This window comes from Apodemus sylvaticus, chromosome 1 (genome assembly GCF_947179515.1).
Source record: "Apodemus sylvaticus chromosome 1, mApoSyl1.1, whole genome shotgun sequence".
Taxonomy (NCBI): domain Eukaryota; kingdom Metazoa; phylum Chordata; class Mammalia; order Rodentia; family Muridae; genus Apodemus; species Apodemus sylvaticus.
The window spans coordinates 32,696,396-32,708,572 of NC_067472.1; the positions used below are offsets into that span (position 1 = coordinate 32,696,396).

The 12,177-nt window shown below is 43.5% G+C and overlaps 1 protein-coding gene across 3 annotated transcripts in view; it reads right to left on the reverse strand.

The window, feature by feature from the left end:
* The window catches only part of Pdcd1lg2 (programmed cell death 1 ligand 2), a 59,165-nt gene that overhangs the window by 28,605 nt on the left and 18,383 nt on the right, over positions 1-12,177 (reverse strand). For all 3 annotated transcript variants that reach the window (XM_052187538.1, XM_052187546.1, XM_052187530.1), the window contains one exon: positions 5,587-5,892. In XM_052187538.1, coding sequence (XP_052043498.1) covers positions 5,587-5,892 — 306 coding nt within the window. The remainder of the gene's footprint in view (positions 1-5,586; positions 5,893-12,177) is intronic.

A 12,177-nucleotide genomic window follows, 5' to 3' on the forward strand; every position in this document is an offset into this window, starting at 1 on the left:
TGTGAACTTCTGCATTTTATCATAGTACTTTGTATTGGAAACACCACAATGGGCCAGGAAACAACACAAATGGGAAGATTGTGTTCTCTTGATGGATCTAGTAATCCCCAGAATTCTTAGAGACTTGGGTTCTGACATGGTCTAGTCTTTGCAATCCCTTTGAATCAAGTTTTGGGATGTCTCTGGCAATCAAACAGTATCTAAAGCAAAAATTTCAAGTATACACTTTACCTCTAGACAAGCTACATTTATTTCCTCTTGGTTCAGCGTCTTAAAAATATTTCACTATATCATACTGGATCTTATGTCTACTTTTGAGACTTTGGGAGGGTCAATGTGGAAGATAAACATAGATTTTTGGGGTAGTGTGTTGTAAGAGAGATCCAGCCAGCTCCAATGGGAGAACTCCAAACAGGAAACTGATCTTGGCTGAGCAGAAATGGGAGGAGCAGGAGTCAGGTGCTTGGCTGAGACTTTGCCTTGTGGGGTATAAATGAAGGCACACATCAGACAGCGATAGAGCGGTAGCTAAAGGAACCATCTCGGTTTCAGGAAGAGATGGAAACCCCAACCCTACACAGTTACATTATCAGAAATGCCTTCACAGCCTTTTTTTCATTGGCAAGTTGTTGGAGAGAGGTATTATCCCCAACAGTGCATAATGAGGAAGTTGGACTGGGGTAATATTCTTGAGAAAAGATGAGCAAATTTTAGAGTTTCAGAACTCTAAAATTCTGAAGGTAGTAGAAATAGTTTTAAAAGTTCAAGATTTCTTTGAAGGTCTGGTAGAATTCTACACTAAAGTCATCTATCTGGTCCTGGGCTTTTTTTGCTTGGGAGGTTTTTAATGACTTCTATTTCCTTAGGAGATTTGGACCTGTTTAGATAGTTAGCTAGAAACCATCCATTTCATCTAGATTTTCCAGTTTTGTTGAGCATAGGCTTTTGTAGTAGGATCTGATGATTTTTAAAAATTTCCTCAATTTCTGTTGCTTTGTCTTGCTTTTCATTTCTGATTTTGTTACTTTGCATATTGTCTCTGGGACCTTTAGTTGGTTTGGCTAGCAGTTTATCTATCTTGCTGATTCCCTCAAAGAACCAGCTTTTGGTTTTGCTGATTCTTTATATAGTTCTCTTTGTTTCTATTTGGTTGATTTCTACCCTGAGTTTAACTATTTCCTGACTTCTACTCCTTTTGGGTGTGTTTGCTTCTTTTTGTTCTAGAGCTCTCAGGTTAAGTTGCTAGTGTAGGGTCTCTTCAATTTCTTTACCAAAGCACTTAGGGCTATGGATTTTCCTCTTAGCACTGCTTTCATTGTGTCCCATAAGTTTGAGTATGCTGTGCCTTCATTTTCATTGAATTTCAGGAAGTCTTTAATTTCTTTCTTTATTTCTTCCTTGACCAAATTATCATCGAGTAGAGGGCTGTTCAATTTCCATAGCTGCCTCAATTCCACTTGGGAAGGAGAACAAAGCAATCACAAAGCGAAGTGGGGGGGGGGACCTGGATGGGAAAGGTGACAAGGAGGGGAAGAGAGGAACATGATCAGGTAGGTATTGGGGTGGGAGGGGGGAGTGGACAGGACTAAAGCACTGAGGGCCAGCAGAAAGTTTGGAAACAGAAAACTTCTGGAGGTAGGAGGTGGTGGTGTGGCTCTAGAATGTACCAGAGACCTGGGAGGAGTGAGACTCTCAGGACTCAAAGAGAGGGATCTTAGATGAAATGCCCTACAGTGGGGAGAGGGAACTTGTAGAGTCTACCTCCAGTGAAAAGACAGGGCATAAAGTGGAGGGATGGGGTTGCCATCCCCAGTCAAAAACACTGACACAGAATTGTTCCTGTTTGAAGCAAAATGGAGAAGAGACTGAGGAAAAGGAGGTCCAGTGATAGGCCCAAATTGAGATATAGCTCGGAGGGAAGGGGGGGCAAGGCCTGACACTATTAGTGATGGTTTACAAATAGGGGCTTATTATGACTTCCCTCAGAAAGGCCCAATAAGCAGCTGCAATAGTCAGATGCAGATATTTATACCCAACCAATAGGCTTAGAAGCTGGTGACCCATGTGGTTGAATTAGGGAAAAGCTGGAAGAAGCTGAGGAGGAGGGTGACTCCATAGGAAGACCAGCAGTCTCAACTAACCTAGCCCCTGGGATCTCTCAGACACTGAGCCACCAACAAGGCAGCACACTCCAGCTGATACAAGGCCCCCAACACATATACAGCAGTGGACTGCTTGGTCTGGCCTCAGTGAAAGAAGATGCACCTAACCCTAGAGAGACTTGGGGCCCCAGGAAGTGGGGAGGTCTAGTGGGGTAGGGGGGTGGGGAATAGCCTCTTGGAGATGGGGGGCTGGGGAAGGTGTGGGATGTGGAACAGTCAGTGGGTGGACTGGGAGGGGGATAAAGTCTGGACCGTAAAAAAAGACTAAAGAATAAAAAGGAAAGAATGGAAAGTTCAAGATTTCCAACTTCATGCTCAAGAGAAGGTCTTCCCTTGCAACTTTGCTAGATAACTACATTGGTGAGGGCTACACACGATCCCAGAAGCACCAGTTATTCTGCAGTTGGTGCTCCAGACGTATTAACTAGTTGAAGATGGCTTAGTGTGTAATTCAGGTCTTCTGCTGTATGTCTTGTCCTGTCTGCTATAGTAGAGATGAACCAAAAGCTCTCATATGCACAAATTCATCCTCTTCTTTTTCATCTTCTTCTTCGTCATCTTCTTCTTCCTCCTCCTCTTTTTCCTCTTCTTCTTCCTCTTCTTTCCCTTTTTCCTCTTCTTCCTCCAATTGTCTTTGAATAAATAGAACTGGGATTTATTAGGAAAAAGTGAAAAATTCCAGGAGGCCTCAACTCTAAACAATAAAAAAAGGCAATTATAGGCAACTAAGGAATATTGAGAGTGGGAGAAATAGTTTTCCCCAGGGAAGAGTAAACTAATTGGTTATCCAATACCGAGTGGTCAACCCTGAAAACAATATATATGACACTGTACAGACTGAGCAGGTTGTATTCATTTATGTAATATGTGTGTGTGTGTGTATGTGTGTGTGTGTGTGTGTATGTGTGTATGTGTGTGTGTTCTTATTAGTATGAAATTAGTTTCATAAAGATCCTGCCATTTTTCTATGGCATATAATAGTTGTACAAAACAGATCATATTGCCATTTTCATATGCACACTGACCCCTCCATTACCCTCAGTCCCCCTCCTCCCTTGCCCTCCTCCTTCCCCTTTCTCCCTCCTCCTCATCCCTTCCAGTCCCCACTAGTCCCCCTTTTCCTTTGATGGCATCCCTTTCCCTTTACAGTCCACAGATGAGACCAAACATATTGCACATTTCTTCCCAAGTCTTCATTAAGTCTCTTTACACAGTGATTTCCAGTTCTATCCTTTTCCCACAAATGACATGGTTATTTTCTTCATTATGGAAGAATTCTGGATTCTCCATTAAACACACACACCACCCTCTCTTTATGCAGTCATAGGTTGTGGGCAACTGGCCTGTGATTGGCCTAAGTAAGTGGAATAGTTCTACAATAAATGTGGTGTGTGCTTTTATGGTAGGCCGACTTAGGGGCCTTTGAATTTATACTTAGGAGTATGATAGCTCGATTAAAGGATCGCACTATTTTTAGTTTTTTGAGGAACCTCTATTCTGATTTCCACTGTGGCTACACCACAGTGAAATCTAAAGTAGACCAAATGAAAACACAGCCTTTTATCTTTAGCACCATTTGTTTTTCTCATACTAGCAATCTGCTAGCTACGTAACTTGTAGTTAAGTGTAGCTATAAATGGAAGCATCTACTTCCCCCAGAAGACATCTTTGCCACACGCATGAAGCAATTACACTTCCATTGGGAAGTTCATTCTTTTGCCATCAGCTTCTTCCTCCAGACACTTGCGTGGCTTAGTAAAGTAACATAATAAGCTCAGTGGCTAAGAATCTGAAAGGTGTTAGCCAAGCGCGCTGGTGGCATGATAGTCCAGACTCAGTTTTCTTGTTAACTAAAGGGCTTATTTCTCTCCTCTGCTCTGCTCCATCGAGCTGCAGAATCTGTCTCTAGCTGCAGAATCACTTATTCCTGGCACCAGTTCTTACTGAACAGTGCCAAGTAACATTCCCAAGGGTCCCACTGCCCTCATTACCTCTCCCTTACTACTATTGCTAATGTGACTTACTCTCTTGTTCCCGTGCTGAGTTTTCACTCTCTAACAAAAGAACAATTAATTTCTACTTTAGATGTCTATATCCTTCATGGTTTCTAAACACCCTGGTGTTTGTATGCATGTGTGTAGTGAGGGTATGTGGTGTATGTTTCTCTGTGCATGTGTGTCTCTAGGTGGGCATGCCCGTGTAAAGATCAGAAGGTGGTTTTCCTTACTGTTCTCCATAGGACTCCCTTGAGATAGGCTTCAAGTTCACTGTCTTGGCTAGGCTGACTGGCCAGGGAGCTCCCAGGTTCTACCAGTTAATGCCCCGGGACACTGAGGATACAAGCCAGCATTGTTTTTAATGCAGGTGCTGTGACTTTGAACTCAGATCCTTACTCCTGCACAGCGAATGTTCTTAGCGAACTCTGCAGCCCCCACATCACTTCGGAGATAAGGACAAACTTTGCACACAGCAATTGCCTTAATCATCATAGTGGCACAAAATAAAGTGGATATGTTCTTCTTATATGCTTTTGTCTTAACAGGATCCAGGTGAATTTCAAGTAGTCACTGTACTGGCTGGGTTTGTGTGTCAACTTGACACAAGCTAGAGTCATGACAGAGAAAGGAACATTCAGTTGAGGAAATTCCTCCAGGAGATGCAGTGATAGGGTATTTTCTCAATTGTTGATTAGTCAGGGAGGGCCTAACCCATGGTGGGTAGTGCCCACCAACCCTGGGTTGGTAGTCCTGGCTTCTATAAGAAGGCAGGCTAAGCAAGCCATGGAGAGCAGAGCAGTAAGTAGCACCCTCTGTGGCTTCCTATCTGCAGGTTCCTGCCCTGCTTGACTGCCTCCAGTGATGGACTGTGATCTGGAAGTGTAAGCTGAATAAACCCTTTCCTTCCCAGCTTGCTTTCTTGTCATGGTGTTTCATCAAAGCAAGACAACCACTGAAATAAATCTTTGAGGATTGCTTTCAATCTGTCATTAAACAGCTTGTGGAATAATAAAGGCCCAGACTGTAATTCCAAAAGCTTTCCCCTTAGAAAGCCAGGACAGTATGTTCTTGAGTCCAGGTAGCCATATTTCCCCTGTTCCCAAGAGGAACAGAGCTGGAGGCACAGATGTGGCTCCATTAGTTACTTATTTCAGCCAATGCTTTCCCTGAGTCCAGCGGAGGAAGCGGCCTGGTGTCTTCTCATTGTCTGGGCTTCCTCTAGCCCCACTGTAGGCTTTAGCCCCCCTTTACCGTTACTTATACCTTATAACAGATGTCAAAAAAAACGTTTCCGTTCAGGTGCTTTTTGCCCCTTTGAAGGAGCTGCTTCTTTAGACCCGGTCTCCAGCTTTTGCCTGAGCTAGCTGTTGCGTGCTGTTGTGTAAGCTATCACAGCCCCCTGTCAGAGATGACTCGTGGACACTCACCTTTGACTTTCACCGTCAGGTACTTGTAATCCCAGGCGGGCCCGCAGATGACCAGGCACCGGTACTGCCCTGAGTCTCTCACTTGGACATTGGGGATGTGGAACAAGGCCTTTCCCTGGGGCAGCTGCTCCTCCAGCAGGGTGGCTCTCTCACTTTGTGAAGAAGTCTCGTTTTCTACCTTCTGCAAACTGGCTCTTATCCCTTCCAGCTCAGTGCATTCTCTGGGGTCAAAATCACACTCCAGGCTCGCGCTGCTGCCGATGTCTACTGTGTACACTTCTTTAGGGGCTGTCACTGTGAATAAAGCTGCAAGGGAGACACGTTGTCTACTTTTACGTCATGTTTCAGTTCTTCTGGAATGAGAGTTGTGCTCCCTCCCTTTTGCATCTTTTGGAAGACCCTTGCCATTTTCCGGGCTACTCTCGTCCCTTCCCTCATCCCATACAGAAACAATGGATTTCTTGCCTTGGGACCTGGAGATGGTTTCTCATCCGAACATTCCCACCCTCACTGCTGACCCCACTCCTGTTTTTCTTGAACATTCCAGTAGGAGCTTTTGATGGACAAGCCTGCTTGCCCCCAACAACATCACCCGCTAGCTCCTCAGGGCCCTGCAGTCAATCCAGAGCATTCCCTCTTTTGAGATCAAAGCCTTTCCTTAGCCCCCCACACACACCATTGATATTTGCCTTATTTATTATCATTTTATTCCTATCACCTGGACTGACTTTCTTTAGTTTGTATGAAATCAATTTTTACTTCTCTTTGCCAAATATCACCACCTCTAGCCAGTGATAGTAACGACGCCTCTTATCTCTCACAGAGCTCGTAGATACATTAGTACCTCCTTTAGTCTCCCTAGAAGCCAGGGAGACAGGCAGAATTGCTACTCCCTTTAAAATGAAATGAGACACAGGATGGTTAAAATATTTGCCTAAGAGTACACAGTTAAGACTGGTCCAGGATTTCTCAAGGTTTCACATGCTGTTAATCACCAAGGCATGGGAACCCAATGAAGATGTTCACTCTTTTGGATCAATTCAAAAAGGGAAAAAGGAACTATTTTAACTACTACAGACCAAGTTCTACACAAGGTGCTTTATAACTATATTACCTAATAGTATGACCTGAGATATGTATGGTCATTAAGATTTTATAATTTTGTTCAGACACTGGCTCCAAGAATACAGTTAATATGTTTACAGTTTAGGGCCCATTGATGTTTGACTTGAAAAGCTGTAGCTTCTATTCACAGTATTTTCCAAAATGTGAGATGAATCTTACCAGAGACATGCAAGATAATTTCGTGTGGTGCAAAACCAAAGCCTAAAAGGAATTGAATTATTTAGAGAGAAATGTATTCCTCTCTCAATTTGATTCCAATCCTTCAACTACATGCTTTCTAACTTGACTGTACTCTTGGAATGAACATGTCTTCTTTTGCTAAGGTAGAGAGCTCCTCAGAGGATGACTAGCATTGGCAAGAACTTAGTAGGGCTGCTTTGTTTTCAGTGTTTGCTTTTGTTCCTAGCCTCCGTTTCACTACTGTGTTACTGAGTTTCTGCCTCTACAGAGTAACCTGTTTGCTTGCATTTTAAATGATGACTTAAATAACTCTGTAACAGAGCATAAGCAGTGTAGGCAGTGGTGTTTGCATGTAGAGATTGTGGGAAACTGCATGCTGCAGCTATCAGTAACGAATGGGCATCCCAATGATGGAAGAGTCGAAAGACATGGAAATGATTTCTAAATCATCACGGAAGATCAGATTGATTTTTTCTCTCTTGATCATGATCTCTTTCATCATTCACATAAGAAAATAATCTGATCATCAAATATTTGTGGGCTTAAAAAATATTTTCATGTAGTGAACTTGGGTTCAGATTTCAATAATACCAGGGTTAGTTAGGGACCTTTGGGGCAGGGTTGGGGTGGGGGGCTGCCATTTGGACTCTATGAATCTGTCTGTATGAGGTAAATAGCCATCTCTTGATTCTGTGGGAAAATCTGAGCAAGGTGGAACACAGGTTTCACCCATGTCTTGAGCTAGCAGGCACTCAGAAAATGTTCTTCCAGGTGATGTTTAATTCTTGGAAGGGTAGCACTTCACATAGGGACTCTGCACCCACCCTTTATTAGCTAGGGCAGTCCCTCTCTCCTCCTCCTCCTCCCTTCGTTCCTCCCTCCCTTCGCTCTCTTCCTTCCTCCTTCCCTTCTTTTCTTTCTTTCACTGACAGGGTCTCAGTGTGTTTCTCAGGCTGGCTGTTAACTCATCCTCTTCCTGCCTCAGCCTCCTGTGTCCTCAGATTCTAGGTGCACACCACAACGGTGGCAAACTAGGATATTTTAATTAACCAGGATGGTCTGTTCCCTGGCCTGACTCCATAGTAGGAATAACTTTTGGTTTTCCTATTGGCTGATCGTGTTCATATTGCAATTCATTTTTAGATTGCTTTTGGTTATAAGACAGGGCCTTGTTACATAGTCCTGTGTGGTCTTGGACTCAGTCCTTTCTTGCTTCAGACTCCTAAGTGCTGGGGTGACTGGGGTGGCCAGGAAGTGCTGGGATGGCCAGGGGTTGGCCATACTCAGCTTGCAAGACTCTTTTAATTCACGTTTTTTTTTTTTTGTTGTTGTTTGTTTTCTGAACTTCCAATATCCTTCAAACCTTAGAAATGAATAATATTATTGGCTTTGGCATTTTTCTAGTATCCAGAATATTAATCTCAGCTCTGGAAAACCAGGGAGGGAAAGGGGGGATGGTGGAAAGACTCCGAGCCTGTCTGTATTCACTTCTCCTTGAGGCCTATTTTATCAGAGATCACATGAATCAGCAACTGTGGGTTACCACCCAGCAGACCAGACAGTGATTTGCACAAATGAGCTTTACCAAAAACAGCTAGACAGTTTAATGCCTCCGTTCACTACCTTGACTACAACTAGAGCATGAAGGCACATTTTATACAGATCTGTAGTATGGAGAAGATGCACATATGCCCAGCATTTGTTTGTGTAACATGGGGCCGGGAGAAAGGCTCTAAGGTGTGTGCTTCTATGCAAAACAGTGTAAATCATGCATGTCCTTGCTGGATCAGGCTGAGAAAACCCTCGGATCATATTAGCAAAAAAGAAAAAAGAAAAAAGGGTGCTGTAGCTCAGGAATTCCTGTATGATTCCATTTTGTAGACTCCTCTGCATGCTGAAATGGCAAGTTCTTATGTACTTAGTGTTTAGATCCATTATTATGGGAACTATAATGACTAATCATAATCTGATGGGATTTTGAAACACCTAGAAGGTTCATAGTGAGGCTTCACTGAGCAGGGAGGATCATGAGTGACACCATCCCATGGACTGGGGTCCTGGGCTAAATAAAAACGATACAGTCATCTGAGCATCAGCCTCCATCTCCTGCTTCCCGACTGCAGACGGGATGTGACAGTCACCTCACATCTGCTACTGTGCCTTCCCCACCTCTGTGAGGAAGGACTGAGTCCTCTCCAATGGTGAAACAAAACAAACTGTCTCCCCTAAGTTGCTCCTGCCAGGCTGTTACTTTGGTACAGTCAGGGAGAAAGGTGGATACCCTGGAAATCATTTCTAAATCCTTCACTCAACTATAACTAACAAACACTTTGTTCCAAATCCACTCTGCCCCTTACCCCCTAGGGAGGGGAATCATAATTATTAATCATTCATCAAAAATATACTAGCTATTTTCTGAACATTTAGTTTAGAAATTTACTACTATTAAAGTATGTTCCCCCCTTTTAAATTATAGATGTCCAAACAGAAAACAAGGAGAGAGGTGGGGAAAGGGAGAGAGGGGTGTGGAAAGAAGGTTTAGTTGTGTATCTGAGTAATGGGATGGATAGATTCGGAGATGTGTTGACGGCTAAGCTGTTTACCACCCTATAGTCTCTTCTCATGATAGAGAGAGCGAGCCTGTAACTTCCTCTGGAACTCCCCTGTCATTACAGCAAACTTCCCCCATCCCCTGCCCCAACCTTTTATAAACACATGGCTTCTCTTTTATTTTTCAACCCCACCCCCACCCACCCCTTGCAGAATAGATGCCTTAAGCTTTAGAAATACTTTTCACCTTTCAGGCAAGTGACTTTTTGGGTGTTAGGGGTAATATTCACAAGAGGAAAGAACAATTAACTGACAAACCATGCATTGGAATACTTCACAATGACTGAGGGTTGTAATTAATTAACTTTGGGCTTGATTTCTCATAAAATGGGTAGTTGAGGAGATGCAACATACTTTTGAAATTCTATAATTTTCAGCTTTTTGTGAATCACAGAGGAAATGAAACCACTAGTAATGGATTCTGTACACAGTTCTTTCTCAAGGCTGGCTGTCTGCATGTTAGACTAAGCAAGCAGAAGGCCTCAGCCAGCCCGACACAGGAGCCTTCTGGGACACTGGCTCTGCCCACTCAGTGTTGTTTTAACAAAATACCTGTGTGCTTTATACTGAGGTTCAAGATTCTGGTGGTGGAGAGTCCAGGAAGCTTGGAGTCACCATACAGCCCTGCCTGTGTCCTAACCTGGGGAAGAAGCAGACCGGGATGGCCATGCTCTTGGGTAGTTTTCTATTATAACTACCCACTCTCTTCAGAGACGGAAGTCACTCTTTGTATCAGTGTGGGCATTTGGGATTTAATTACCTTCTATTAGACCCTACCTTTTGTTTGTTTGTTTGTTTGTTTTTCGAGACAGGCTTCTCTGAGTAGCCCTGGCTGTCCTGGAACTCACTCTGTAGACCAGGCTGGCCTCGAACTCAGAAATCCACCTGCCTCTGCCTCCCAAGTGCTGGGATTAAAGGTATGCACCGCCACTGCCCAGCTAGACCCTACCTCTTAAAGCTTACACCACTGCCCTGGAGGCCAGGCCCTAGCACAAGAACCTTTGAGGAACACATATCCAGACCATAGCAAAGAATTATTTTTAAATACTAATGTCCAAACCCTAATATGGGTTCTTTAGATGAAGTTATTATTGGGATAGAGCAGCTATTCATTTTGCAATTTTCCTAGGAGCCTGTAACTCTCAGACAGTATTGAACAAGTCTAATTAGGCAGATCAAATACTGATCACCACCTTGCCCTCTGCTAAGCTGCTTTCAGCTTCACCTGAGCACTAATTAGAAATGCAGACTCACAGGCTTGATCCAAACCGAGAGACTCAGGAGCTGTGAGGCGGCCTTAGGACACTGTTGCAACTCAGGGAAAGAATGATAGTTAACTTTGTTAAACACATCAATCCCAACACTAAAGGGACTCTTCTATCCCCCTCTGTTTGGTCCTCTGTCAACCCTCCATAGTAGGAGATACTGTCCATATTTAACAGGTTTTAAGAAGAATGGTTTGCTTAAGGCCAGTGAGTGTGGCTATGGAAATGGAGTACGAATTCATCTCCACCTGTAATTCGCACTCATCTCTCTGCTCCGATGACTCTGCTGGGGTTCTACCAGCTACCTCCACACAAGTAGACAGCGCCTAAGACTGAGGCAGGTAAACTTTTGGCTTTGTGGTACAGTAACTGTGTTTTCTCTTGCATTTTGTTTGCCGTTCAATAACTAAATTAAGCTTCAATCTAGAATTGAACTTCTGAAGTGATCAGACAAAGGATACCCAACTTAGATAATTTGGGACCCTTTTCTTTTTCTTTGTTTCTTTGTTTCTTTGTTTCTTTGTTTGTTTGTTTGTTTGTTTCTTTCTTTCTTTCTGTCTTTCTTTTATTTTTTTGAGGATCCTGAGATCAATTTAGCATTTTGTTTGCAAACAGGCCTCGATGACAGCCACCAGCTGTCATATCTCCAGGAAACACAAAACAAATCATTTGCATTATTTCCTGAGATGGTTTTCTCGTTAGGCTAATTTTGAACTTTTTTCCATTGAACAACAGAAATAATTTTATTTATTTATTTTTTGCCTTCCTATACAGTATACTTAAAATGTGAGAAGGGGCTTAGGAGGCTTACACAAAGGCCCTACTCTTCAGAAAACCGTTCTGAGCATTAGACTCTTGCTCTGTTGCTCTGTGTGTGAGCACTGCATAGGACTCCCTTCACTGGAGAAATCCTACCCTGGCCAGGGTCCATTCCTTTGCTGTCTTAGTTCCTTTTTGCATTGCTGTGGCAGAATAGCTGTCAAGAAGCAATGGAAGAGAAAGAAGGGAGGAAGGAAGGAAGGAAGGAAGGAAGGAAGGAAGGAAGGAAGGAAGGAAGGAAGGGCATGCCATGGCTCACAGTCCGAGGGGATACAGTCCATCATGGCAGGAAAGGCCTGGTAGCAAGAGCGGTCACGCTCACACTGCACCTACAGTCAGGGTGCTCCTTTCAACTTACTCTCTTCCTTTTCATCAGTCCAAGATGACATTCCATGGCACAATGCCACCCACACTCAGGGTGAATCTCTCTTGCCCAGTTAATTCTTTCAGGGAACACCCTCAAAAATACACTTACAGGTATGTTTTCTTGGTTCTAAATCTCAAGTCGATTATCAATATTAGCCCTCATACTCATACACATCAACAGTCACTGAGAACGAGGATGACTGGGGTGTGTTCTGCACCAGAGCAC